The following is a 27,262-nucleotide window of genomic DNA, read 5'->3' as shown; positions in this document are numbered from 1 at the left end:
GCTGGTGACCTCGGGGTCTCGAACCTGGGTCCTCCGCATCCCAGTCCGACGCTCTATCCACTGTGCCACCGCCTGGTCAGGTTTCCTTAAGTCTTTACAATGATTTTTGTGTTCAAAGCCACCTAGTATCCAAACTACTGTTGCTCATGATCAAGTCAATAAATATCAGCTGGGCACCTACTCTATGCCAGGCTCAGCATAAGCCTGGTGATACAGACCCACAGGACATTCTAAGAGGGATAGGTGTACTTCTAACAAAATAATAAAGAATGCATGGTAAATATAAAAATGAAGTCATAAGAATAGTCTATTTCTACCTGTATCTTTCTAGAAGAATAATTTAGCATGGTGGTTAAGAGTGTGGGCTTTAGGACCCCAGCTCTGTCACTAGCCACTTAATCTCTATGAGTCAGTGTCCTCCTCTGTAAACTGGATAATATAACAGCATTTATTTCATAGCATTTTGGGGAAGATTAAATGACTTGATATAAATAAAACACTTAAAATAGTGCTTGGCATATAGTAAGTCCTTAAACAGTACTATGTCTAAATTGTATGGATTATTAGCTCTTCAAAAGCAGGAGGCTTTGTGTTCTTTGTAGCTCAGCTAACATGTAGAGACCACTTGAGATTTTTCTACTTGCTTGGCTCAGCAGTATTAATTTATTAGCAGATGCAGGCACTGTCTTGCTTGCTGGTTTCTCCATCTGCTCTAAATTTAGTACTAAATAAAGACAGCTGTGGGGGTGGAGGAGGTTTTAGAGATCTCTGATTCAAAGACGTTGGGATTTTGTTTTGTTCGAAAGCTGTATTCCAGAGAACCCAGCATCTGCGAAAGACAATTTTAAAGCATGTTTTGCAGAAATTAGTAGCATCTATTTACATTGTTATGTGCATCCATACTTTGAATCTTCAACCATTTGCATATAGTAATATCCTAACTGATGTTCCAAATTTGATGCTACTCTCTATGAGCCTGCATAATTTCTAACTCATTATAATATATGCATATTAAATGAATTGATTTATGAAAAGTAATTCACTTTTTCAATCTTGGTAAGTAGAATAGTCACAATTCCATGGTCCCACATTTGAATAAAGGTTCCTGCTTAAATGTCACCTCCTCAGACAGCCTTTCCTATTACCCTATCTAAAATAGCATTCCACTTCCTCTTCAAATCTAATCACTCTCTGGTCTTTTTTTTTTTTTTCTTTTTTCTGGTCTTTTTTTTTTTTTTTAATAGCAGTTTTTACCATTTAATGTTTATTATTCGGTTGGTTCCATGTTTACGGTCTGTATCGCCCACTGAATGTAAGCTGTTTAAGGACAAGGAGTTTGATACACCACTCTACCCCTATCTAAAACAGTGCCTGGCGAACAGTAGATACTCAAATTCTTGTTGAATAATAGAGTTTTCATTTAACCCTCAGGAGAAAAATATTAAACAAGCGTGATGATATTGTCTTTTACAGATGAAGTAACGTGCCCAGAGCACACAGTGAGAGCTCCAGGGTTTACACACTCGTCCCCCTGACCGCAGAGCGCTGGGGTTTACACACTGGCCCCTCTGACTGCGGAGCGCTTCCATAATCTCCACCCCGTGCCTCTGTCTTTTAATGCGTGTGGTGTAAGCATGCCAGACAGTAGTAGGAGACCGAGGGTGAGATCAGCAGCGGTGGAGTCGCTAGCAGGAGGAGGGTGGACCTCAGGGACGGGATGACAGGGCTTTGGAAAGGTGGAGGAGGGGAGGGCAAACCGCGGGCCTGGGCCTGATTGCCCACTGGGCCCTTTTCCTTGGCTCGAGAGTCAGTTCTGATTTGCTCCTGGGGAGCAGTGATGACGGAGGGCAGGACACCAGGGAGGACGGCATAAGTCCGCATTCCTGGGCTGCTGGGTCAAACCTTCCCATTAAGAACCCTTTCCAAGGACCCTTTGTGGACTGTGGGGAGGCCCTGAGTCCAGACCAGAATTCTAACTACTTGTGTAGCCTCTGACAAGTTCCGAGGAGCTCCCAGTTCTGGGTGTGCGGGGAGGGCAGATGGGTGTCCAGGCCGGAAAGGGCTCCTGAGCTGGGACACCTTCCACAGAGAGAGTCAGGGTTCTTGTGAGCCCAGGCAGGAGCTAACCAGAACACCAGCCTCCCTAAAATAGAGAAGGGAGGGAACAGCCACCACCAGCAGCTGCCGCAGGGCCCCGCGCGTCCCAGAGTGTTGAGTCTTCATTTCCTTGTGGATTAAATGTGCATTCCTCGCTGCCCGGGCGCCCACGCGTCGGACGGGGCTCGCTTGGCCCTAGAAAGGGCTGTGGCCTCAGCTTGTTGTAGGAGCAGACGCCTCAGGGTTTCTTCGCTGGGTCACCTGCAGGGCCGTTGTCATCGGTGGGAAGGAGCCCCTGAAGTGCGGGAAGTGCTGGGACAGTTGAGAGGCTGCAGCTGGTGCGGTCTCAGAAAGGCCAGGGAAGTGAAGCCAGCCAGGGCACGGAGAGGGGAAGGGGCAAAAGCTGAGAGGCAGGGGCAGCTGCTGGGAGAAAAGGAAAGGACAATCCCAGAGGCACGGGCGTCCCGGGAGCCAGGGAGAAGGGGGCCCTGCTGGCTGCGTCTGCTTGGAGGAGGGGCCAGGAAAAGCTGAGTCTGGGAACCAACGAGTCTCCTCTCTCCTTCGCAGAGCTGGTACCTCAGTGGTGAGTTGTCTTCCTCCACACACCTCCTTCTCGCCTCTAAAAGGTGGCACTTGATTTTCCTTGAAGTTTAAAAACAAAAAAGTGACTGTAATTTTGGTTCAAGGTAAAGTGAGTTATTTTCTTCAAGGTCTCCCAAGAAAAATGCTTTAGAAGCAAGAAAAGATCTTGGTGATGTTAAGGTAAGCTATTTCCCCCCTTGGAGTTGAAAGCTAAAAAGCCCTCACATGAATATTCATTATAAAATTCTTTATCACCAAAATGATGTCACAGCACAAATGCCAACTCTATTTTTTAAAAAGGTTTTGTGTTGTTTGCTTTTTGATGAAATCGTTGTCTCCAGCACTCCCTGCCTGCGATGTTCTCTCTGTGCCTGTGACATTGAATGAGACTGTTAGATGCCAAGTTCACTTGTTGGACTAAAAGGTGTCTAGATTTGGAGTCTTCTGGGGGAAGGGAATCACTGGGTAAAGTATAACTGTTTCAGTTCATGTTCATCACCATTCAATTCCTTACTCTGCAGGGGTCTCCAAACTTTTTACACAAGGGGCCAGTTCACTGTCCCTCAGACCATTGGAGGGCTGCCACATACAGTGCTCCTCTCACTGACCACCAGTGAAACAGGTGCCCCTTCTGGAAGTGTGGCAGGGGGCCGGATAAATGGCCTCAGGGGGCCGCATGCGGCCCGTGGGCCGTAGTTTGGGGATGCCTGCTCTAAAGTATGGTACCCAAAAGGCTCACTCTGCATGTTTATTAAATGAAAGGATGTTTGAAAAAAGAAAGCTGGGAAGCATTTGAGGTACGTAGAATCACATTTGTGGACTGTCTCCTAATCCACTTAGTGTTCCTTTCCATTCCTCTCCCCCAGAATTTGAATCTTAGGGCCTTGTCTCGGGAACTCCTGTCCAGGAGCTAGCAGTATGCACCTCATTTGGTAGCTTGTGAGAAATGTAGGCACTCTGGTGCCACCTCAGATCCACAGAACCAGAATCTGCTTTTTAACCAGATCCCCAAAAGGTCTGTAAAGTTGGAGAAACAGTGCTCTAAGGCAGTGGTCCCCAACCTTTTTTGGGCCACAGACCGGTTTAATGTCAGAAAATATTTTCACAGACCAGCCTTTAGGGTAGGACAGATAAATGTATCACGTGACCGAGACAAGCGTCAAGAGTGAGTCTTAGACGGATGTAACAGAGGGAATCTGGTCATTTTTAAAAAATAAAACATCGTTCAGACTTAAATATAAACAAAACAGAAATAATGTAAGTTATTTATTCTTTCTCTACGGACCAGTACCAAATGGCCCACGGACCGGTACTGGTCCGTGACCTAGGGGTTGGGGACCATTGCTCTAAGGCACCTGGGCCCTGCCCTCAGGCTGTAGCTATATGAGTGCAGGGCAGCACCACACAAACACTGTGCAGAGGGCTCAAAATCCAGCGCTGCTGCTGAAGGAACTTCATCACACTGACAAATGACTTAAACATTTTTTACATTCAATTTTAGAGAAAACTTGCAAGAACAGTACAAAGAACTTCTATATACCTTCTACCCAGATTCACTCATTATGAACATTTTGCCACCTATGCTTTAATATTCTCTCCCTACCTAAATATTATTATTATTTCAGAACCATTGGAGGGCTAGTTGCATACATTGGTTTGCTTTTCCCTTAACAGTTTAGTGTGTACTTCCTAAGAACAAGGACATTCTCCTATATCACAGGATCCTGTGGATCCTATCAGATCCAGGGGAAGGCAAGCAAGACCTGAGAGGGAGTGGCCCCAGGAGGGCTTCTGTAAATTCTGCACCCTAAAAGCCTTGCTTGGTACGCGCTGGTCCTTTCCCTTCACACTACAGTTATCAAAATCAGGAAACCGAACATCAATTCAATACTATGATCTATCTAATCTACTGTCCATATTTCAATTTTGTCAATTGCCCCAATAATGCCCTTTAGACTAGAGCAAGTTTTTAATACTAATTCAGGACCATACATAGCACTTAGTTTTCATATCTATTGGATCTGCTTCAATAGGGAACAGTTCTTCAAGCTTTCTTTGTCTTTCAGGACATTTACATTTTTGAAAAATACAGATCAGTTATTTTATAGAAAGTCCCTCAATATGGGGACAAGTTATTCTTAATCTCTTGATGGTTCATCTTCACCACCCATAGATTGAGAATAAGTCCTGCTTGGTGTTGAATCAGCTAAGCTAAAGCATGTAATAGACCTGACATATGGCAGGTGTAAGGGGATTAAACAGTTGCTACCACTGCTCAGGTGCTTGTCAGGACAGTACCATGCTAAGTGCTTTTCATGCATTATCTCATTGGGCCTCCTTATAGCTCTGTGACATAGGTTTTATTTTGCCCCCATTTCACAGATGAAGAAATGGAGACTTAGAGTAATTGGTCCAAGGTTTCGCAGCTAGTAAGGAGGGAAGTGGGAACCTGAACCAAGTCAGTCTGCCTCCAAGCACCATCTGCTTAGTAACCATACTTGTGATGCTTACCTAAAACATAAGGTTTTAAGATAGAATTTACATAACATAAAATTCACCATTTTAATCATTTTATTTCCCCCTAGCTTTATTGAGATATAGTTGACATATAGCATTGTGTAAATTTAAGTCATACAATGTGAAGATTTGATACATGTATGTAATGCATAATGATTTCCATTATAAGGTTAGTTAACATATCCATCATCTCACAAAATTACAATTTTTTTATGGTGACACCATTTAACATCTATTCTTTTAGCAGCTTTCGAGGATATATATAATACAGTATTGTTAACTATAGTCACCATGCTATTTTTAGCTCCCCACAACTTATTCACCTTACAACTGGAAATTTGTACCCTTTGACCAACATCTCCCCATTTCCTCCAGCCTCTGGCAACCATCACTTTTTTTCTATGAGTTTTAACCACTTTAAAGTATACAGTTCAATGTATTTTAGTATATTCACAACCGTCAGCATATTTCCATCGCCCCAAAAAGAAACCTCGTATCTCCAAATTCCGCTATTTCCTAACCCCTGACAACCACTAAGCTACTTTCTCTTTCTATGGATTTGCATATACACACAAAGAATACTACTGAACAAAAACAAACAGGAACTAACCACTGATACACAAAACATTTTGGGTCTCAAAAACATCATGCTGAGTGAAAGAATCCAGATACCAAAAAATAAAAAACCCAAAGAAACCCCAAAAAACCTTCCATACTGTAAGATTCCATTGAGATTTTCCATGAAATTCTAAAAAAAACCAAAATAATAGGAAGCATGTCAGTGGTTGCCTGGGGCCAGCAGTGTGGGGGTGGGGACTGACTGCAAAGGTGCATTATGTTCTTAAACTATGTCACTTGTGGTCCTGGTTGCACAATGTATACATTTGCCCAAACTCATCTAACTCTTACTTTAAAAAGTTTATAAATGTAAATGATATGTCAATAAAACTGTAAAACACAGAGACAGACGATATGTCCCTCAATGGCATTCTGTCCTCAGGGACACTGGCTAGTGATGTCCCCGCATCACTGCCTAGTCTGGGAGCAGAAAGGACACCCAACCCAGACAAACATCAGAGATCCTAGAGGACCACTGAGTCTTAGAGGAGAGAAATATGAATATACATTCTAGTCACTTTGAATTTCAAGTTTTAATCGTTTCTATTTAATTTTTTAATAGGTAATACATTACATGGTTCAAAAATAAATTATACAGTGAAAAATTTCCTCCCGCCCATCTGCCCAGTTCCCACTCTACTCCATATAACCATAGTTTTTATAAATATATATTATTTCCTTTTTAAAAGAAAATATAGCATAACATACACATTGTTCTGGACCTTGCTTTGTCATTTGGCAGTAAACCTTTGAGATTTGTCTATACAGTTACCACAAAAAATCTCACTGTCTTTTACAGTTACAGTGTCCCACTGCATGGATGAGCCATCATTTACTTATCCAATCTCCTTTTGGTAAACATTTGCGCTATTTCTAACAGTCTATTATGGTGAACAATGCTGTAATGTGTTACCTCTTGTAAGTGGTATTTTATGTTTGTTTTGTATATGGCAAATATATCTATGGCTACATATTGGATTTCTTTTTCTTCTTTTCTTTTGTTTTAACCATTTCAGAAATAACACCAATCACTCTTCATTTTCTCTGCCTTGAAAGTCCCCACTGAATCCTTTTCTATTGGAAAACTCCTACTTTACCTCAAGATTCAGCTCAACACTTGAAACCATGTCAACACAATAAATTAAAAATAAAAGATCCAGCTCAACCGTGACTTTCCTGTGAAGCCTCATGAATCCCCTCTGGCAAGATTAGGCAGCTCCTTCTCCTTTCTCTCCCTGTGTTCCATTCCCGCATCATCAGAACTCTGGGTTGACACTTCACTCTTTCCGCAATAGACTGGAGCTACTCAAAGGCTTGTGCTATTGTAGACTTCTCTCCGAAACCCTTAGTACTGGGCACCTGGCAAGTGTTAAGTCAGATGTTTGTTGCATGGTTAGCACTGACAAAGGGCTGTTGTACTGCCCTGTCCCTCTCTTTCAGCTGCCTCTCAGCCACTGTTAATAGAGGACTGATGCCAGACAAAGGTGGGCTATGATTTCCCTTCCCCACCCACCTAATTCCTTCCTGCTGGCCTCTACTCCTTTCCCCTATGGGATTCTGTCCACAGCTGCCCTTGTGGCCCTTGCTGAATCTGGCATGGATAGCAGCTATTACAGTTTTTTAGAAAATAAAGACATAAATGAAATAGAGCATTGGCTCCACCCATCTCCTTTCTTCTTCATCAAGTCTTTGGCCTCCCCGAAGCTGAAAGAACAAATTGCTTGATAGTCAAATGCACATCAGTCACGCTCAAACATAACTTCCTACACGGTAAGCAAAGGAGATGACAGTTTACTGGGGTAATTTTAGGGGTGTGGGAAATGCTTATAATATTCAGATGAATCATGGCCAAGTGATTTTCAAGGGCAATTTAAATTATTTTTAAAAAACATTGGATTAACTCTAAAATGTCATAGCGCTTATACATGCCTGGAGCTCTCTCCTCTCTAAAATGAATTAAAAAAATAAGAGAAAGCAAAGGAGAAAGAAAGCTTTCAAATCTGTAGCTGCCCAGGTCAGAGGTGGATATAGGAATTGACTTCTGGGTAGGTCTCAGGAAAGGTGGTAGCTTAGCTCTCCCTTGGAGTGCTTTGAGACTGCTCTTGCAATTTCTTGCTTGCTTACCTCCTCAAAGAAGTTGGAGAAACTAGGTTTCATCTTGTACTTTCAAGGGTCAGATCTAAAACGTTTTCTCTTAGTTTTAAATAATGGCAAAGCTTGTTATTTTGGCACATAATAAGTATTACCATTTTGTTTTATTTTTAAAGATGTTATTTATTGATTTTAGAGAGAGGAGAGAAAGAGAGTAAGGCAGAAAGGAGTGGGAAGCATCAACTAATAGTTTCTTCTCATATGTGCCTTGATGGGGCAAACTCGGAGCCTGGAACCGGCGACCTCAGCATTCCAGGTGGATGCTTCATCCACTGCGCCACCACAGGTCAGGTGGCAGTACTGGCATTTTAAAATAAGATTGTTATATCATTCTTTAAATGTATCTAAAAGAATCTATAAATATCATAATGCTCTATCACGTGTTTTAAAAGTACACACAAAAACTTTTCTTTAAAAAAAATTTACATCACTGTTTTTCCCCTTATTTTGCCCTTGAACATTTCTTTTTCTTTTCTTTTCTTTTTTTTTACAGAGACAGAGAGAGAGTCAAAGAGAGGAATAGACAGGGACAGACAGACAGGAACGGAAAGCATCAATCATTAGTTTTTCGTTGCGCATTGCGACACCTTGGTTGTTGATTGCTTTCTCATATATGCCTTGACCGTGGGCCTTCAGCAGACCGAGTAACCCCTTGCTGGAGCCAGCGACCTTGGGTCCAAGCTGGTGAGCTTGTGCTCAAACCAGATGAGCCTGCGCTTAAGCTGGCGACCTTGGGGTCTTGAACCTGGGTCTTCGGCATCCCAGTCCATCGCTCTACCCACTGTGCCAATGCCTGGTCAGGCTTGCCCTTGAACATTTTAATATAAGATTTTAGGCTGGACCCTTGGCCAGGTGTGTGGCAGCCACAGGGTTGCACCTCCGGTCAGAGCACATATGAGAAGGAACCAATGGCCTGACCTGTGGTGGCTCAGTGGATAAAGTGTGGACCTGGAACGCTGAGGTCGCTGGTTTGAAATCCTGAGCTTGCCTGGTCAAGGCATATATGGGAGTTGGTGCTTCCTGATCCTTTCCCCTCCCCGCCCCCTCACTCGTCTCTAAAATGAATAAATAAAATATTAAGAAAAAAAGGAGAAGCAACCAATGAATGCACAACTACATGGAACAACGAGTTGATGTTTCTCTCTCAAATTAACGGGGGAAAAATCTTTAAAAAATAATAAAAGATTTTAGGCTAGAAAGTTTTACTGATCAGCATATCATATTTCCCCACAAAAAAATTAAAAAAAAATAACATTCTGATTTTATTGATAAAATTTTGAATACCTAATTGATTTAAACAACAAAATAGCCTGACCAGGCAGTGGCGCAGTGGATAGAGCATCGGACTGGGATACAGAGGACCCAGGTTTGAAACCCTGAGGTCACCTGCTTGAGCACGGGCTCAGCTTGAGCCCAAGGTCACCAGCTTGAGCAAGGTGTCCCTTGAGCAAGGTTTCACTTGATCTGCTGTAGCCCCCCAGTCAAGACACATATGAGAAAGCAATCAATGAACAACAAAGGTGCTGCAACGAAGAATTGATACTTCCTATCTCTGTCCCTTCCTGTCTATCCTTATCTGTCCCTCTCTTTGTCTCTGTCACAAAACAAAAATAAAAAACATAAAAACCCCACAAAATAATACAAATTTTGATAAACCATTAAAATGAAAGCCTAGAATATATATTTTAAAATACTTTATTTATTGATTTTATAGAGAGGAAGAGAATTGGGGATGAGAAGTATCATCTCATAGTTGCTTCACTTTAGTTGTTCATTGATTGATCGATTGTACTATGTGCCCCAACCGGGGATGGAACCTGCAACCTTGGTGTATCACATTCTAACCAAATGAACTACCTGGCCAGAGCCTTGCAAAGAATTTATAAGCCTTTAATTTGGGTGGTTTACTTTCTCAGCACAGATACCATCTTCTGAATTATCCCTTTGAATTGCCCTGGAGGTCTTTACATGTTGGGTCAATGCACCTTTAGTAATGGCTGAGACTTTTGACTATTTTCTAAGGTGAGAAGACAGTTTTAAAATGGGATGCTAATCTTCAGGTACTTTCTGAAGCTGAAAAATTTTAGATACTAGTAGAGTTAGCAGTGGAAGATCTGGAAGTGAATTACCTTAAAAATAGTCTTGGAAAATCTTCACAAACCCCAGAGGGAAGGGAAAACCAGTGAAGACGACAGTTTTAGAGGCTTTCTGGTAGAAGAGGGAAGAGCCGGAGCTATGTTGACAAGGGCCGCATGAGGCTAAGGGGTGGGGCACTGTATGAAAGGTAGGAGGGGGGCTAGAAAGTTTCTGGGCCATGTGATTTAAGAAATGACTTTAGAACTTTCTAATTAGTCTTGGTGGGATCTTCAATGGAGGTTATTTCCTGATTGGTGAAAAGAAATATATTTATATAATTTGTATTTTCTGAAACTTAAATTTTTAAAAATATTTATTGATTGATTTTAGAGCAAAGAAGGGAGAGAGCGATAGAGAGTGAGGGAGAGACATTGATTTGTTGTTCCACTTATGTATGCGTTCATGGGTTGATTCTTCTATGTGACCTGAATGGCAACCTTGGTGTATGGAGACAACCCTAACCAACCGGGCTACTCGGCCAGGGCTGACACTGTTTAAAGATTTTTTAAAAATTCATTTTAGAGAAGGGGGAGATAGATAGATAGATAGATAGATAGAGGTAGAGAGAGAGAGAGAAAAGGGGGAGAGGAGCAGGAAGCATGAACTCCAACATGTGCCTTGACCAGGCAAGCCCAGGGTTTTGAACAGGGGACCTCAGCGTTCCAGGTCGATGCTTTATGCACTGCACCACCACAGGTCAGGCAGGGCTGACACTTTTTAAATATAATAGAAATGCATTCTTCTTGTAAAAATTTCAGGTAAAAGAAGTATAAAGCCAAAAGCAGAGTTTATGTCTTTCTCTACCCAATAGTTACCTAGTTAACAGGTGTGTTGTAGATCCTCAAAGGTCTCTTTCAACTCTGGCATTCCGCCTAAATCTCTTCCAACAAGAACCACTAGCTTTTAGAAACGCTCGGCCAGGCTCTGAATGTGTGTGATTCCTTGACCGTCCTGTGCATCTCTTTAACCCATAGGGGTGTCTTGCGAAATTAAACACCTCTGAATCTAGTGGTCCAGGCTGGTGGAAAGGGAAGGTGCAGACATCGCCAGTTTCTTCCCAACGTAAACCGCTAGCTATTACAGTCTAATTTTTATGTCCACTTAGCCTCCATGACGGAGGTCCTCAAAACAAGGCTCGGCTGACACCAGTTATAAACACTCGGTGCCCACTATACAACGAGCGCTCCCGCGTTGCTTGGGTACTTTTTTGCAAAAGGATGCCAATTTTTCTTGTGACCATTCCCTCCAAGAAGCCTTCCCTCTGTGGGACAGCGCATTGGTGCAGAGCTAGATCCTATGCTGGGCTCTTAGCCCAGACTGGTGTTTCTCCATCGGCGCCTGCGCAGAGCGACCCTCTCGTCACTCCGGGCGGGAGGCGGGGGCAGCCGGGAGAAACGAAAGCTGCGGGGAGAAAAAGGGCCAAACCCTGAAATTACCCGGATGTGGTCTCCGCGCGCGCATGCCCAGTGTCTTCTCGACAAGTTGGCAGCAACACCTCGGCCGTAGTCGCCGTCGCCGCTGCGGTAACGGAGCGGCTCGGGTGGCGGAGCCTGCATTCGTGCCCGCCCGCTCTCCTCAGCAGGCCCTTCCCGCCCTCCGCTCGGCTGCGTGGCCGCCCAGGGGACGGGAGCGGGTGAGGGGAGCCGGGCGCCCCGCAAGAGAGGCGCCCCGCGGCGGGGCGGCCCGGGAGCTCGAGGCGGCCCGGTCCGCGCGGGTAGCGACGCGGCGCCGAGGAGGGGCGGCCTGGCCCGGAGGCCCCGGGGCGGGGGCCGAGGAGCGCTCCGAGCCGCCGGGGAAGCGACGAGCCCGCTGCCCTCGCGGACTCGCCCCGGCGGGAGAGCGAACTCCCCTCGCCATCGCCCGAGCCCAGGTAACGCGCCATGTCTCCACCCCTTCCCCAGCCGGGCCCGCGCACCCCTCCCGCGGCCTCCCCGCCCCGGGGCGGGCTCCCGGCGGCGGCGGCGGCGGGGAGCGCGCGGGGGGCCGGCGGTCCGCCCGGAGAGCGAGCGCGGTCGCTGGACGGGCCGGACCGGCCGGGCCAGCGGCTCTTAACGGGCCGGGCCGCGGTGCCTCGCATGCCTCGGGCTCCAGGGTCGGTCCTCCGGTCCCGAGCTCCCTTCGCAGTTTGTCGCAGAATCAAGTTAAACTCGGAGAGGGACTCCTGCCGCGGCCGCCGCTCCTCTTTGTTGTTCTTGAGTAGTTTCAGTGTCCGCCCGGGCGGAGCGCGTGGGGTCGGCCGGAGTGTATTGCCGTAGGTGTCTAAATGCAAGTTGTAAATGATTTGTCATAATTTCTTTTCTCAAGTAAAGTTTTGTTTTCTCTTTGTCTCTAATTTTCTCTTCCTGGTTGTGTCATTCTAATTTATGTTCTGGCTTTGATTTGTTTACTTACTTTTTGAGTATTGTGGGTGATGGCGGCGTGCAGGGAACAATCTTAGCACCTAGCTGACCACCGCCCCCTCCGGTCCCTAATAAAAAAATAAAAGACAGTTTATCTTAAGACTACAAGTACTGGGTGTGAAATTGGTGTAGGTCGGAGGGCGGTGGCTCTATCTCAACCCAAACTAGATCTTCAAAGAAATGGATGCGTTTAGTTAACTTGAAAGGTTCTCTGCGGGCATAGAAAGGTTTTGAAAAACCAAAATTGAGTATATATGTTTCTTATTAATTTATTTGGACTTTAGTTTCCTAATGTCTTTAGTTTTTGCACCATGGTCTAAGGTGAAACTGCCGTTTATTTAGGACTAATAAATATAAAATAATGTGGACTCATTTGACTCTTAATTAACTTACTAAAGGCTTGTGGTCTTAGCCTTTTTGTTTAACAACCTTTGACTTTGGACAAAATTAGCATCCTTTTAAGTCTTAGTAACAGTTTGATTATTCGGGTGTTTAAAAAGTTTTGAGTACATTTTGCTGGAAGAATCCATTTAGTCTTAATAGAAAATATATACTCTCATAAAGTAATATAACATGGAACTTGTATTTGAATAATTTTTATTGTGGCTTTTATAATTTGCCTTTGCTACGTTTTACCAAGACAAAATATATTTCAGTTGAAATATAGTATACGAAGTTCTAGCGTGTAACTTTTCTGATACGGACTTATTTTCTCTTTTGGAAAGTTAGTACATGTCATTTCAAGTTGTAATTATTGATATAATTAACATTTTAAAATATGATTTCTTATTAATGTTTCTTTGATAATGTAACAATTTTTGTTTTCTTTATTGGATTTATTACAAAACAAGTGTAACAGGCAGGCCAAGCATTTAAGATTTGGAGTATCTTTAGATGTAAAAGTGGTGATGAATTATGTAGCTTTAAGTTTTGGAGTGAAAACTAAAAGCTTTCTATACAAATTTGATATGCCATTTTATGACTATTAATAGAGGTGACTTTTTCTTTGCTTCCCAGGTTTTTGGGAAGGTTACTTTAAAGAGGTATTGCATCTTGTTTTATTCTTGAAGTGGGAATATCTAAATCAGGGGCCTCAAACTCGTGGCCCGCGGGCCGCGAGTTTGAGACCCCTGATCTAAATAGAAACTTCTCTGTTCAGCTAAGTGCCTTCTTTTTAAATCTTGAGCTTAGGAAAAACAAACAAAAAGCCAAAAGAAAAAAACTTCAAATCTGTTTCAGGTTTAATGAAAATTTGTTCTGAGAAAGTCACTTAAATTTTTCCCAATAAGTTCTATATGCATCATTGACCTTTTCTGATGGTTCTGCTGGTTGAAACAATTCTGCTTATACCAGAAAGCAGCAAATATTTGTAAAAACCCATGCTTCACTTTCTTAAACTATATTTTAGTAGAGCTGTATCTCCATTTGTGTGTGAATTCTTTTCTCTGCATTTTCCTTTAGACCCCCCCCCCCCAATTAAAGAGCAATATAAAACTAATTTATGCTGCCCAGTCACACTCCAGCTCTCTGGCTTGGGAACTCTTTTTTCTGAGTGAGCTGGTGTTATAGTAACATCATTAGACACTATTCTAATTGAGCTGTGAATTGCTGAGGCTTCTACTAGGGCAGTTAACCCTACAGGATCTGCTTCGTTCATTATATTTAAAATGTAAGTTTAGTGTTGCCTAAAATTTTGCCTCTTTTGGTGAGAACATACATTGTTTTTCTCATGTTTAAACTTATTTCAGTTCTGTTTCTTTCAGCGCATTACTTTTTTATTTTTCATTCAGTGATATTAGAGTGAGTGTTTTTTAAACATCTTATGTTAGCCATTTCAGTGTTCATTGTACATGCTTGTATTTCCTCCCCCCCAAAAAAAAAGATTGTATAGTTAGGCAGAGGTTTTTTTTGTTTATTTGCGCTTAAGTGATGGTTAAAATTGATAATGTCTCAGATAATGTCTAATATTTAAAACTAATTGGGTATAGTGATTTCATTGTTTTCTACTCTAAATGAAAGTTAAAGGAGGTAGATTAGCATAACACAGAATTTAATTCAATTTTATAAAATGATCAAATTTTGGACTTTTTACTCAACAGTTGAAGATTTGATTGTTTTATTTTTATTTTTTTTTAAATAATTTTATTTTTTTAATGGGGCGACATCAATAAATCAGGATACATATATTCAAAGATAACAAGTCCAGGTTATCTTGTCGTTCAATTATGTTGCATACCCATCACCCAAAGTCAGATTGTCCTCTGTCACCTTCTATCTAGTTTTCTTTGTGCCCCTCCCCCTCCCCCTTTCCCTCCCCCCCCCCCCCAACCACCACACTCTTATCAATGTCTCTTAGTTTCACTTTTATGTCCCACCTACGTATGGAATAATGCAGTTCCTGGTTTTTTCTGATTTACTTATTTCACTTCATATAATGTTATCAAGATCCCTTCATTTTGCTGTAAATGATCCGATGTCATCATTTCTTATGACTGAGTAGTATTCCATAGTGTATATGTGCCACATCTTCTTTATCCAGTCATCTATTGACAGGCTTTTTGGTTGTTTCCATGTCCTGGCCACTGTGAACAATGCTGCAATAAACATGGGGCTTCATGTGTCTTTACGTATTAATGTTTCTGAGTTTTGGGGGTATATACCCAGTAGAGGGATTGCTGGGTCATAAGGTAGTTCTATTTTCAGTTTTTTGAGGAACCACCATACTTTCTTCCATAATGGTTGTACTATTGTACTTTACATTCCCACCAACAGTGTATAAGGGTTCCTTTTTCTCCACAGCCTCTCCAACATTTGCTATTACCTGTCTTGTTAATAATAGCTAATCTAACAGGTGTGAGGTGGTATCTCATTGCAGTTTTGATTTGCATTTCTCTAATAACTAAAGAAGATGAGCATATTTTCATATATCTGTTGGCCATTTGTATTCCTGGGAGAAGTGTCTGTTCATGTCCTCTTCCCATTTTTTTATTGGATTGTTTGTTTGTTTGTTGTTGAGTTTTATGAGTTCTTTGTATATTTTGGATATTAGGCCCTTATCTGAGCTGTTGTTTGAAAATATCATTTCCCATTTAGTTGGCTTTCTGTTTATTTTGTTATCAGTTTCTCTTGCTGAGCAAAAACTTCTTAGTCTGTTGTAGTCCCATTCATTAATTTTTGCCTTCACTTCTCTTGCCTTTGGAGTCAAATTCATAAAATGCTCTTTAAAACCCAGGTCCATGAGTTTAGTACCTATGTCTTCTTCTATGTACTTAATTGTTTCAGGTTTTATGTTTAGATCTTTGAGATTTGATTGTTTTAAAAAAAGAAATTCAGACTGTTGACAAATATGTCTAGATATTCAAGTGACTTTCAGTATGTTACTGTTTGCTTCATACTATGCCAAAACATATACTTGATAATGGGTCAGACTTAGAATTTTTGAATTTTTTTCTCATTCTAAAATGTGTAACTTTGGTGATGGGAAATGTGGCTGAATTTCTGTTTCTCAAGAACAAGGTATTTTTGAGCTGTGTCACTTTGACACTATTAGTGGTGTGATTGGCATCCAGGAAAATTTATTTTAACCATGAGAATGGATAAAAATGAGGGTAGTGCTTACCTATGTAAAACTAGAATAATAGGTGGTCAGAATCTTGTAATTTAAGTCTTGATTATTTGCTTCTGCAAGTTATAGCATAGGTAAGATAGCTACCAGAAGCTGATTGTAACATGCGTCTATTACTGCATCTTAATTTCAAGTTGGTGGTAATTGTAAATGCTTTTAGGTCCAAGAACTATACTTTATTGTTTACATTTTGTATATATTTATTTATTTATTTTAGGGAAAGTAAAAGAGGAAGCGAAGCATCAATTTGTTGTTCCATTTATTTATGCATTCATTGGTTGATTCTTTTTTTCTTTACTTTTGATTTATTCTTGTCTGTGCCCTGACCAGGAATCTATTCCATAACCTTGGTGTATTGGGATGATGCTTTAACCAGCTGAATTTACCTGGCCAAGGTGCTTTTATTTGTATATCGTTTGCATTTTAAATGAGAATTGTTTGTGGTCTGGAAAATTTATAACAGTGTGGGGTTCATCTTTTAATTTTTTTTTTTAACTCCTAAGGTTTAGGGCAGTGGTTTTCAACCTTGCCACCTGCACTTTGAAATCCCATGGCTGGATCCCACCCCCAGAAATTGTGATTCAGTTGGCTTGGGGTATAGCCAGATTGGAATTTTGAAGTGGCTGAGCTATCAGGTCCTGAAGCTTTTTTTCTTTTAACTTGTTTCAACTTTACAGTCTTTAATACAGTGATACACATGTGTACAATGTAATCATCTCACATCTGATGGGTTCCTTGAGGATATTGCCACATTTGTTTTGTTTCCAAGTCTGTCCCTTCATCTCTCCTCTCCTCTATTTTCTTTTTCATTTTTCAATTTGTTTGAACTGTCAGGTAGCAAGTTTTAGGATGGTGTATTTCCCATGAGAGCTCAGTATAGCATCGCTATCTTAACTAGGAAATTGATCCTTAAATACTCTAAAATGCTTACTTGGGCTCCTTTTAGAGACTTTGTTTAGGTTCCACAATCAGTATCTAAACTCCCAAAGGAACTTGGTCTTCATTGTGGGTAATCTGTTTGGAAACCATAAAACTTTCTAGGCACCAATTAACTGGTCACTTGATTGGTTCCTGAGATGCAAGTTGCATTGATGTAGCTTTTGCTGTCAGCGTTCAACTTAAACATTGTGAGAAAGTTGCTCAGCAAGCTCAACTAGTTGGTAGTTGTTTAGAGGTCATTTATGCAAGTATGTTCAGTTCTCCATCTATATCACCTGAAGCACTAGTCTAAGAACAGTTACAGCCCTGTCTCTGGAAGAGCTATTTAAAAAATAAAACAAAATATTCTTTTTTGTCCCTCCCCACACCCCATTCCAGCACACACAGATTCAGAAGTGGGAATGGAGTAGAGGGAGCATGGGAATCTATTATATTAAAAAAAAAGTACCTCTTTATTTTGAAGGCTTTGGATATTTTAGTATGCTTATCCTATTGCTTCATTTTCATTGGTTAATTTTACAGAGAGAAGGAGAGAGAGAGAGAGAGAGAGAGAGAGAAAGAAGGGAGAGAGAGAGAGATGAGAAGTATCAACTTGGAATTGTGTCATTCTAGTTGCTCATTGATTGCTTCTAATATGTGCCTTGCTTGACCAGGGGGTTCAAGTAGAGCCAGTGACCCCCTTGCTCAAGCCAGTGACCCTGGGGTCATGTCTATGATCTCACACTCAAGCTGGCAATCCCACGCTCAAGCTGATGGGCCTGTCCTCAAGTCAGATGAGCCTACACTCAATCTGGCAACCTCGAGTTTCGAACCTGGGATTTTAGTGTCCAGGGGCAACACTCAATCCACTGGGCCACCATCTGGTCAGGCTATAAATAAAATCTTAAAAAAAAAAATCTTTGGTGAAGCAATAGAAGTTTTATTTATTTCTAACCTGGAGTACATATCTCTTTAATATTTAGCATGATTAAATGAAAGTGTGCATAAAGTGTTTCTGTACATCAGAGTACAAGGTTTAATTCTAGGAAAATCACTTGTGTGATTGAAGTGCAAGCTAACTTAGCTGCTTTATAAATGCACACTACTTTTATTTTCCCAAGTGACCAGTGCATGGGGTTACAAAATCATGCAGTTAGGCGATCCGTTTATTATTTTATTTTATTTATTTATTTTAACAGAGACAGAGAGAGGGATAAACAGGGACAGACAGACAGGAACAGAGAGATGAGAAGCATCAATTATGAGTTTTTCGTTGCGCATTGCGACACTTTAGTTGTTCATTGATTGCTTTCTCATATGTACCTTGACCGCGGGCCTTCAGCAGACTGAGTAAACTCTTGCTCAAGCCAGCGACCTTGGGTCCAAGCTGGTGAGCTTTTGCTCTAACGAGATGAGCCTGCACTCAAGTTGGCGACCCTGGGGTCTCGAACCTGGGTCCTTCTGCATCCCAGTCTGACGCTCTATCCACTGTGCCACCGCCTGGTCAGGCAGGCGATCCATTTAAAATACAGTGTAGACCAGTGGATTTTTATATAACAGAGCCAAGTTCATTGATACGGATTCAGATTTCACATTACAACTAACCTTTAAGAATTGTCATTTGTTGCATTTGGTGTTGAATAAAAGTTGAATATCCATTATCTTAAAAGGCCATTAAAATACTCTTCTCTTTTTCCAATTACTTATCTACGTGAGGTACATTTTCTTCATATACTGTAACCAAAACAACCTATCTCAACAGATTGAATGCAGAAGCAGATGAGAGTCCAGCTGTCTTGTCTTAAGCTAGACAACTAAAGAAATTTGCAAAATGGAAAACAAAATCACTCTGAATACTGACTGCTTTGTGTGTTTTGGAAAATAGTTATTTTTCATAAGAGGTTATTTATATTAACACATAATGGGTTTATTATTTTAAATTAATTTAATATTTAATTTTTTCTGGCTTTAATTTGTATTATGGTAGATGTCATTAGATGTAACTCATATGAACAAAGACTGTTTGGAATTCTCTATAATTAAGAATGTAAATAAGGGGACCTGAGACCAGAGAGTTTGACAACTGCTATTTTAAAGTAACTAGTTATTTGTATCATTGATTAGATTATTGCTTGGTTCCATTGTTTGTGTAGTTTGTATTATATCACTGCTCTTTATGAGAATGTTATAATTTTTGTTCAGTTACTATATACTAGGAAATATGTAGAAGTCAAACTTAAGTAAAAAGGAAATTTCCTTGGTTTGGTCTGGAAATAGAGCTGGCCTTAAGAGTGCTCAGTCAGGATACCAACCAGCTGGTGTCATCAGGACTCTTTCTCTTGACTTTGCTTTCCTTTGTTTACGTTTGAGTCTCAGGTAGGCTTCATGCTAACTTCTCCAAACTTTAAGTCCAGCAGAGGAAGAGCTTTTTTCCCCTCTGCAGCTCAAATAGAAGTCCTGAAGCTGTATCATTGGCCTGACTTGGGTCTTATCCCATTTTTGAAACAACTAATGTGGCTAGGTGTTGGCTTTGGTTAGTCAGTCTGGGGATTATCCCACTTCCCTAAATGGGGAGATTCTCTTTAGAAAATCAGATTACTGTTTTCAGAAGGGGTAATAGATGCTGGTAGATAAAAAACAGATGTCAGCTGGAAGACTTGGTTGATTCTTCTTTTAACAACCTTTAATTTATCCAGAAAATACTAATTTTTAATTAAGATGATATAAGGTGAAGCTAGTGTACCAATATGACATTTATTTATTTACTTATTTTAAAATTTTTATTAGATTTATTGGGGTGATATTGGTTCATAAAATTATATAGGTTTCAGATGTACAGTTCTGTATCACCTGTATATTGTATTGTATGTTCACCCAAAGTCTAGTCTCCTTCCTTTGCCATTTATTGCCCTTTTAACCTCTTCTAACTCCCCACAACCCCTTTCGCTGTGGCAACTTCCGTATTGTTGCAATATGACATTTAAATCTAAGGCCAAGGGATACATGAGCATACCTCTAAATTTGTTTCTGTGTGTGTGTGTGTGTGTGTGTGTGTAACAAAGACAGAGAGGGACAGACACAAGAAGGGAGAGAAATAAGAAGCATCAATTCCTCATTACAGCACCTTAATTGTGCATTGATTGCTTTCTCAAATGTGCCTTGATAGAGGGGGGTACAACAGACCGAGTGACCCTTTGCTCAAGCTAGGCAGCCTTGCTCAGATCAGATGAGCCCGTGCTCAAGCTGGTGACCTCAGGGTTTCGAACCTGGGTCCTCCGCATCCCAGTCTGATGCTCTATCCACTGCACCACCGCCTGGTCAGGCTCTAAATTTGTTTCTTGTAGTTTATCTTAAAATTTATCACAGAAGCATTTTGATTATATTATTCCTATCTCAGGTTTTTTGTTTTTGTTTTTTTCAAGTGAGAGAAAGGGGGATAGAGTCCCACATGCGCCCTGACCGGAATCGGAATCGACCTGGCAACCCCTGTCTGGGGCTGATGCTTGAATCCACCGAGCTATCCTCAGCACTGATACTCAAAGCATTTGAGCCACTGGATGCAAGAGGGCAGAGGGGAAGAGAGAGAGAAGGGGGAGAGAGAGAGGAACAGAAGCAGATGGTTGCTTCTCATGTGTGTCCTGACCAGGGATGGAACCCAGGACATTTGCACGCTGGCCACGCTCTATCCAGTGAGGCAACTGGCCAGGGCTCCTATCTCAGGTTTTTATAATCATTAATACCTGTGTGTATAATCTTTTGTTTTTGGAGGTTCTCTTCCATCTGCCCTCAGTGTGATGAACCTCAGCTCTCAGATGTTCCTCTTTTTAGAACCTAGGCTGTAACTTGTGCTATAGGCTGTTGAACTAAGTGTACACACACCCTTTTCCCCCTGCTTGTAAAGCCTATGATTAGAATTTCTTCCTAGTGATATTTCACCAGGCCAGGTCTTTCTTTTTTCATGTTAAATACTTTTCTCAAATAGTCCCATATTAATAGCTTATTGATCATTAATCAAAATACCTATAATTTGTAGAAAATATATGCTTCATATATAATACAGCCAATAATTCAAAAGTAAACAGACATCTGAGAATTAAAAACATATCAACATTCAGTAACTAAAGTTGGTGAATTCCATGAGAGCCCTTCAGGCCAGCACTCAGCCTTTTTATTTTTAGAAAGTAACTTAGTTGGGTTCATCTGGCTTTATGTAGTCCATGGAGTTGCTGTTTGACTTATGGTCGACATGAGGTGACAGCTTATGAATAAAACAAAGCTGGACAGAAAACACAAAATAGGTAGATAGATAAAAAAAACAAATCTTTGTCTCTTTTGCTGACTTTCTACCTACCATTACCACTGTCACCATGTGATTGGTCTGTTACAGTGACTTGAATGTTAGCGACTTTCAGATAGGCTTCTCTACAGAGCTTTTTAAAACTGCATAGTTAAACTCTTAAACTTTATTCTGTCATTATTCTATATATCTAGGAAATGGGTCATCTTTTGACTCTCTCTTCTTTTCATCCCTTATACTTAGTTGATTAAAATATCTGGTTTGTTCAATGTAGAAATATTTCAGTGGTCCCCCTTTTGATTCATTGCCCATGCCTGTAATCTAGGCCCTATCACTCTTGATTTCTGTCTTTTAACTACTTTTCTATTTAATTTTCCAAAGCTATTTTCCATCCTCTCACTATAGAATTTTTTCTTACGGATGTCTAAGGTTGTTATTTTTCTCCTTCTCTCCTATCATTAATTACTATAGACAAAACATACGCACTCTTATGCTTCTGCTTATCCCTGTGATTTTCATTTAGCCTGGCAGATTTTTATTCACATGTGGTAGTCATTGGTACTATTCTATTCCATCAATAATCCAATGGCTCTCTCTGGCACATAATAATATTGTACTTCTCTATCTCCCTCCCCCACCTTGAAATTAGGCATGGTCCAGGGTTTCTCAGTCTTGGCACTACTGACGTTTTTGGCTGGATAATTTTTTATTGTGGAGGACTGTCCTGTGCATTGTAGGATGTTTTACAGTAGCCCTGGCCTTTACCCACTAGATGCCAGTGCTCTGCCTTCCACTTCCCCATTCCAGTTGTATAAATTAAAAACATCTCTAGGCATTACCAAATGTCCCCTGAGGGAGAAAGTTGTTCTGGTTGAGAACCACTGTCAAGGCCAATCATATATGAGCAGAAGGAGTGGTCAGCCTTTAGAACAGTGGTCCCCAACTTATTTTGGGCCACGGACCGGTTTAATGCCAGAAAATATTTTCATGGACCGGCCTTTAGGGTGGGATGGATAAATGCACAAAATAAAATTATGTGACTGGCGTAAAAACTGTGGTATTTTTAAATATAATTGTCGAACTTACAATATTTATTGGGTTAAATTAAAGGAGGAATGAGCATGTCCTCATTATTCAGGCTGTATTTAAATTTGTTATTCTGATAACGTTTCATGTTATTTATTCTTTCTCTGTGGACCGATACCAAATGGCCCATGGACCGGTACCGGTCTGCAGCCCGGGGGTTGGGGACCACTGCTTTAGAAGACAGAACATGAGTTATCCTCTCTCTTTCTTGCCACTTAGGACATGTGTAGAGATGGAGTCTTTGTTAGCCTAATCCCTGAGCGATAACAATGAACAGGCTTCCAGTTTATGTAGAAAATACACCTGTTTAAAAGAAGAAAAGAAAATACATTTATGATTTAAACTATTAATATTTTGGGGTTTGTTGTCGCTGCAACAGAACCTGACTGATACATCATGCTAAGATTTAGTTTACCTGTGGCCTTTCCATGCTTTCTCATTTATAGTTCTAAATCACATTAACACCTACCTCTTTTTGTGTCTATTAGTGTAATATGTTTAGATCTTCTAGATCAGTGATTCTCAATGGAGTCAGTACTACTCCTTAAGAGATGTTGTGGAAATTAGTGGGAGGAACTTTGAAGAATTATCTTGTATTCCACAACACCTTCAACTGCCTGGAAATTCACGTAGGAGGAAACATAATTATCCTAGAACCCAACTCCATTTCACTATTTACTCAATTTTTCAGAAATGAAGTTTCTCTTAATTTGGTTTCTTAATTGAAGTTGTTTTGTTTGGAAATTTTATCAGGAGTTCGTGATTTTGGAAAACCCATGTCATCAACTGCAGTAGCCATTGTGCTATTTGAGTTGCCTAAACAACACATCTGTATTAGAAGGTTTGAATTTGTAGCTGTCATATTTCTGATGATTCTACATATTATTGCAAGCATCTATAATTATTTTCCAAATTTGTTGATATGCCAGAGCATATTTATTAAAATACATACTTTAATATATATTATTGTTATTATTATTTATTTTAATGAGAGAAGGGGAGGCAGAGAGAGAGACTCCTGCGTGCATCCCAACCGGGATCCACCTGGCAAGCCTACTAGGGCAGTGGTCCCCAACCTTTTTTGGGCCACGGACCGGTTTAATGTCAGAAAATATTTTCACGGACTGGCCTTTAGGGTGGGACGGATGAATGTATCACGTGACCGAGACAAGTGTCAAGAGTGAGACTTAGATGGATGTAACAGAGGGAATCTGGTCATTTTTAAAAAATAAAACATCGTTTAGACTTAAATATAAATAAAATGGAAATAATGTAAGTTATTTATTCTTTCTCTGTGGACTGGTACCAAATGGATGGACTGGTACTGGTCCGCGGCCCAGGGGTTGGGGACCCTGCACTAGGGGATGATGCTCTGACCATCTGGGGCTGTTGTCCATTGCTCAGCAACCGAGCCATTTTTTAGTGCCTGAGGCCAGGGAGTCATCCTCTGTGCCCGAGGCCAGCTTGCCCGAACCAGTTGAGCCATGGCTATGGGAGGAGAAAAGAGAGAGGGGGGGGAGGGGTGAAGAAGCAGATGGTCACTTCTCCTGTGTGCCCCTGACTGAGAATCAAACCCAGGACATGCACATGCTGGGCCTACACTCTACCACTGAGCCAACAGACCAGGGCATTTATTATATATTAATTTTTTTCTCCTTAAGTAACAATCAGGCATTGTTAAAAAATCTTTTAAATATGTAAATAGCTTAGAATTGTTTCAAGATAGCTAACAGGATGATGGAAAGTATTTGTTACAAAATAGGATCTTGGTCTGATAGAGTTGAGAACCACTTTCCCATTACTGTATGTGCTAATTTTGTATCTGTAGTGATTTGCACATAGTAGATAAAATGTTTTTTGGATTGGTCAGTTTGTGGGTCCAGATTGCTTTTATAGTACACTGTTGCTAGCAAGTCTGTCAAGTTGGCAAGACATACATTGTTTCTATTTTATAGATGAGAGACTTGAAAGAGATGTTAACTTGCTTCAGTCACGGCTGCTAGAGCTTTACTTAGAACATATAATTTTATTTATAGCAGTCTAGTGCCCTTGTCTACTTATCATTACACACCAGTCTTTGTTTTATTTTTATTTATTTGCTTTTTTTAAGTGAGAGGAGGGGAGAGGGTGAGATAGAGTTCCACATTTCACGCCTACCTGGATCTACCCAGCAACTCCAGCTACTGTTAGCATCTGAGGCTGCTGCTTTTGGACCAGTGAAGCTATCCTCAGTGCCTGAGGCCAATGCTCGAACTAATCAGTGGCTCCAGGAGGGAGAGAGATAGGAGAAAAGAAGCAAATGGTTGCTTCTCTTGTGTGCCCTGACCAGGAATCGTACCTGGGTTGTCCATACACCAGGCCAACACTCTATTTATTGAGCCAGCTGGCCAAGGCCAATATAAAAAAATTATAATGTAGAGCAGTTTAATGTAGGAAAACATCTGTACACCCCTGCTATTATTATTATTATTATTATTATTATTATTATTATTTTTTGTATTTTTCTGAAGTTGGAAACGGGGAGGCAGTCAGACAGACTCCCGCATGCACCCGACATACCCACCAGGGGGTGATGCTCTGCCCATCTGGGGCATCGCTCTGCCTCAATCAGAGCCATTCTAGCGCCTGAGGCAGAGGCCACAGAGCCATCCTCAGCGCCCGGGCAAACTTTGCTCCAGTGGAGCCTCGGCTGCAGGAGGGGAAGAGATAGAGAGGAAGGAGAGGGGGAGGGGTGGAGAAGCAGATGGGCGCTTCTCCTGTGTGCCCTGGCCGGGAATTGAACCCGGGACTCCCGCATGCCAGGCCGACGCTCTAACACTGAGCCAACCAGCCAGGGCCCCTGCTATTATTTTTTATACAATGAACTTTTTAATGTTTTAGGCACTTGCGGTCATAGGACCACAGCAAAGACAAACATTTAAGAAAAAGCTCTGTTTAAGAAAGCCAGAATATTTTCATTAGTTTTCAAAGATGTGTATAATTAAAACAGTTTTTGAGACACCATTAGGTCCAAAGATAGCTTAAATTTTAGAAATAATAACATTTGATAGTGAGATTATAGTGAAACAGTTATGCTCAAACATTATAATTATATTATAAGTTGGTACAAATCTTTAGGAATGTATTATCAGAAAATGAGTTCAACAACCAAATGCTTTGTACTCTTCGAAATTTGTTGCAAGGAAATGCTATAGAATAAAAAGCTATAGTCAGTGCACAAATTTGCCTGGTATATATCATATATATGTGAGGAACAGCATGGTGTCGGTGAATTTTTATTTTTGTGACAGAGACAGAGTCAGAGAGAGGGACAGATAGGAAGACAGGAAGGGAAAGAGATGAGAAACATCAATTCTTAGTTGCAGCGCCTTAGTTGTTCATTAATTGCTTTCTCATATGTGCCTTGATGGGGGTGGGGGGGCTATAGCAGACTGAGTGACCCCTTGCTCAAGCCAGCGACCTTGGACTCAGCTGGTGAGCCTTGCTCAAACCAGATGAGCTCACACTCAAGGCTGGTGACCTCAGAGTCTTGAACTCGGGTCCTCTGCGTCTCAGTCCGACGCTCTATCCACTGTACCACCGCCTGGTCAGGTGGGCCAGGAATTTTTAAGATGAGAAAGTGTTGCTATTTTCTTGAACTTCTAGATTTTTGGCAACAGAGTGTGAGACAGATCCAAATAAGTATAATATAATGTGTTGTTTTAATTAGGGTGTATTTTAAATTTGAGGAATGGGTCCAGTAACATATAGGAAACAGAGTAAACAGACCAGGGAAGTAATTCTCCAGAATCAGGGGAGAGGATATGGTATGTTAGGGAATGGTCTTAGAAAAAATGAGACATTTAAACCAGCACTTGAAGAATGGCTAGGACTTAAGTGGATAAAATGGGACTGAATGTTTAATGCAGAAGTAGCATAAGAAAGGATCTGAAAGCACAAGCAGAAATGCATTCATTTGATAATAAGGAGTACTTACATGTCCTAGGAATTGGGTGTATAATGATGAATAAGACAAGAGCAATCACTATCCTCTAGAACAGGGGTCTCCAAACTTTTTATACAGGGAGCCAGTTCACTGTCCCTCAGACCAGTGGAGGGCTGCCAAATACAGTGGTCCTCTCACTGACCACCAGTGAAAGAGGTGCCCCTTCCAGAAGTGCAGTGGGGGCTGGATAAACGGCCTCAGGGGGCCGCATTGCAGCCTGCGGGCGGTAGTTTGGGGACGCCTGCTCTAGAACTTTCAGTCTAGAAATTAAAATTGTTATGAGTTGGTATTCAGAGCTTTCAAACTGATGCTACTCTTGGGCCAGATTTTAGTTAAAGGTGTGTTTTGTTTGGTATATACAGTAGTTTCTCTCTCTCTCTCTCTCTCTCTCTCCCTCTTCTTTCCTCTCCTTTTCCACAAATAAATGGCCAATACTTAAAACTGAGATTTCACACACAAATGCCTATTGAAAATCTGGCAGCTGTGGTCGAGCATTCTGAAATATTCTCGCCATAAGTGCGTAGTGGCTACCATCTAGGTAGGTATGCACTTGAACTCTGTACTTCTTCTTTACCTGGCACATTTTATTCACTTACAAAGTTTGCCTACTTGTTTCTTTCTGTATGCCTTTGAGTTGTGAGTTCTTGGATGAGTGGTTTACCTCAGCCCTGCCCTCCTAAATTTTCTTTGACAATTTTTAATAGGAGAAAGTGCAGAAAAATGGATACTTTTTAAGAAAGTATTTTTTTAATAATTAAAATAAACGTTTTAGCCTGACCAGGCAGTGGCACAGTGGATAGAGTTTTGGACTAGGACACGAAGGACCCAGGTTTGAAGCCCTGTGGTCATCC

At 41.2% G+C, this 27,262-nt stretch overlaps 2 protein-coding genes across 4 annotated transcripts in view; one reads left to right on the top strand and one right to left on the bottom strand.

The window, feature by feature from the left end:
• Positions 1 to 260: 260 nt before the first annotated feature.
• Positions 261 to 11,983, bottom strand: LOC136315035 (uncharacterized). The gene is made up of 2 exons (XM_066246237.1): positions 11,538 to 11,983; positions 261 to 2,739 (listed from the first exon to the last, which is right to left on the bottom strand). The coding sequence occupies exons 1-2, from the start codon at positions 11,981 to 11,983 to the stop codon at positions 2,373 to 2,375; spliced, it is 813 nt and encodes a 270-aa protein (XP_066102334.1). The 3' UTR covers positions 261 to 2,372.
• SMAD4 (SMAD family member 4) overlaps positions 11,594 to 27,262 on the top strand; it is a 50,333-nt gene continuing 34,664 nt past the window's right edge. The window contains exon 1 of one of the 3 annotated variants that reach the window (XM_066247503.1): positions 11,594 to 11,971. The gene's annotated coding sequence lies outside the window, so the exon portion shown is untranslated. Of the gene's footprint in view, positions 11,972 to 12,068; positions 12,353 to 27,262 lie in introns of those variants that run through there. The other 2 variants (XM_066247501.1, XM_066247502.1) reach the window with 2 other exon arrangements.

The sequence above is a fragment of the Saccopteryx bilineata genome, chromosome 11 (genome assembly GCF_036850765.1).
Source record: "Saccopteryx bilineata isolate mSacBil1 chromosome 11, mSacBil1_pri_phased_curated, whole genome shotgun sequence".
Classification (NCBI taxonomy): domain Eukaryota; kingdom Metazoa; phylum Chordata; class Mammalia; order Chiroptera; family Emballonuridae; genus Saccopteryx; species Saccopteryx bilineata.
Note: the sequence above shows the minus strand (reverse complement) of the source record. Positions and strands in the feature narration are given on the sequence as shown.

Coding starts and splice junctions, on each gene's coding strand:
- LOC136315035 (XM_066246237.1), bottom strand. CDS start 11,983: ATGGCGCGTTACCTGGGCTCGGGCGATGGCGAGGGGAGTTCGCTCTCC. Junction 2,740..11,537: donor CGCGCGGAGACCACATCCGG/GTAATTTCAGGG, acceptor TTAAACTTCAAG/GAAAATCAAGTGCCACCTTT.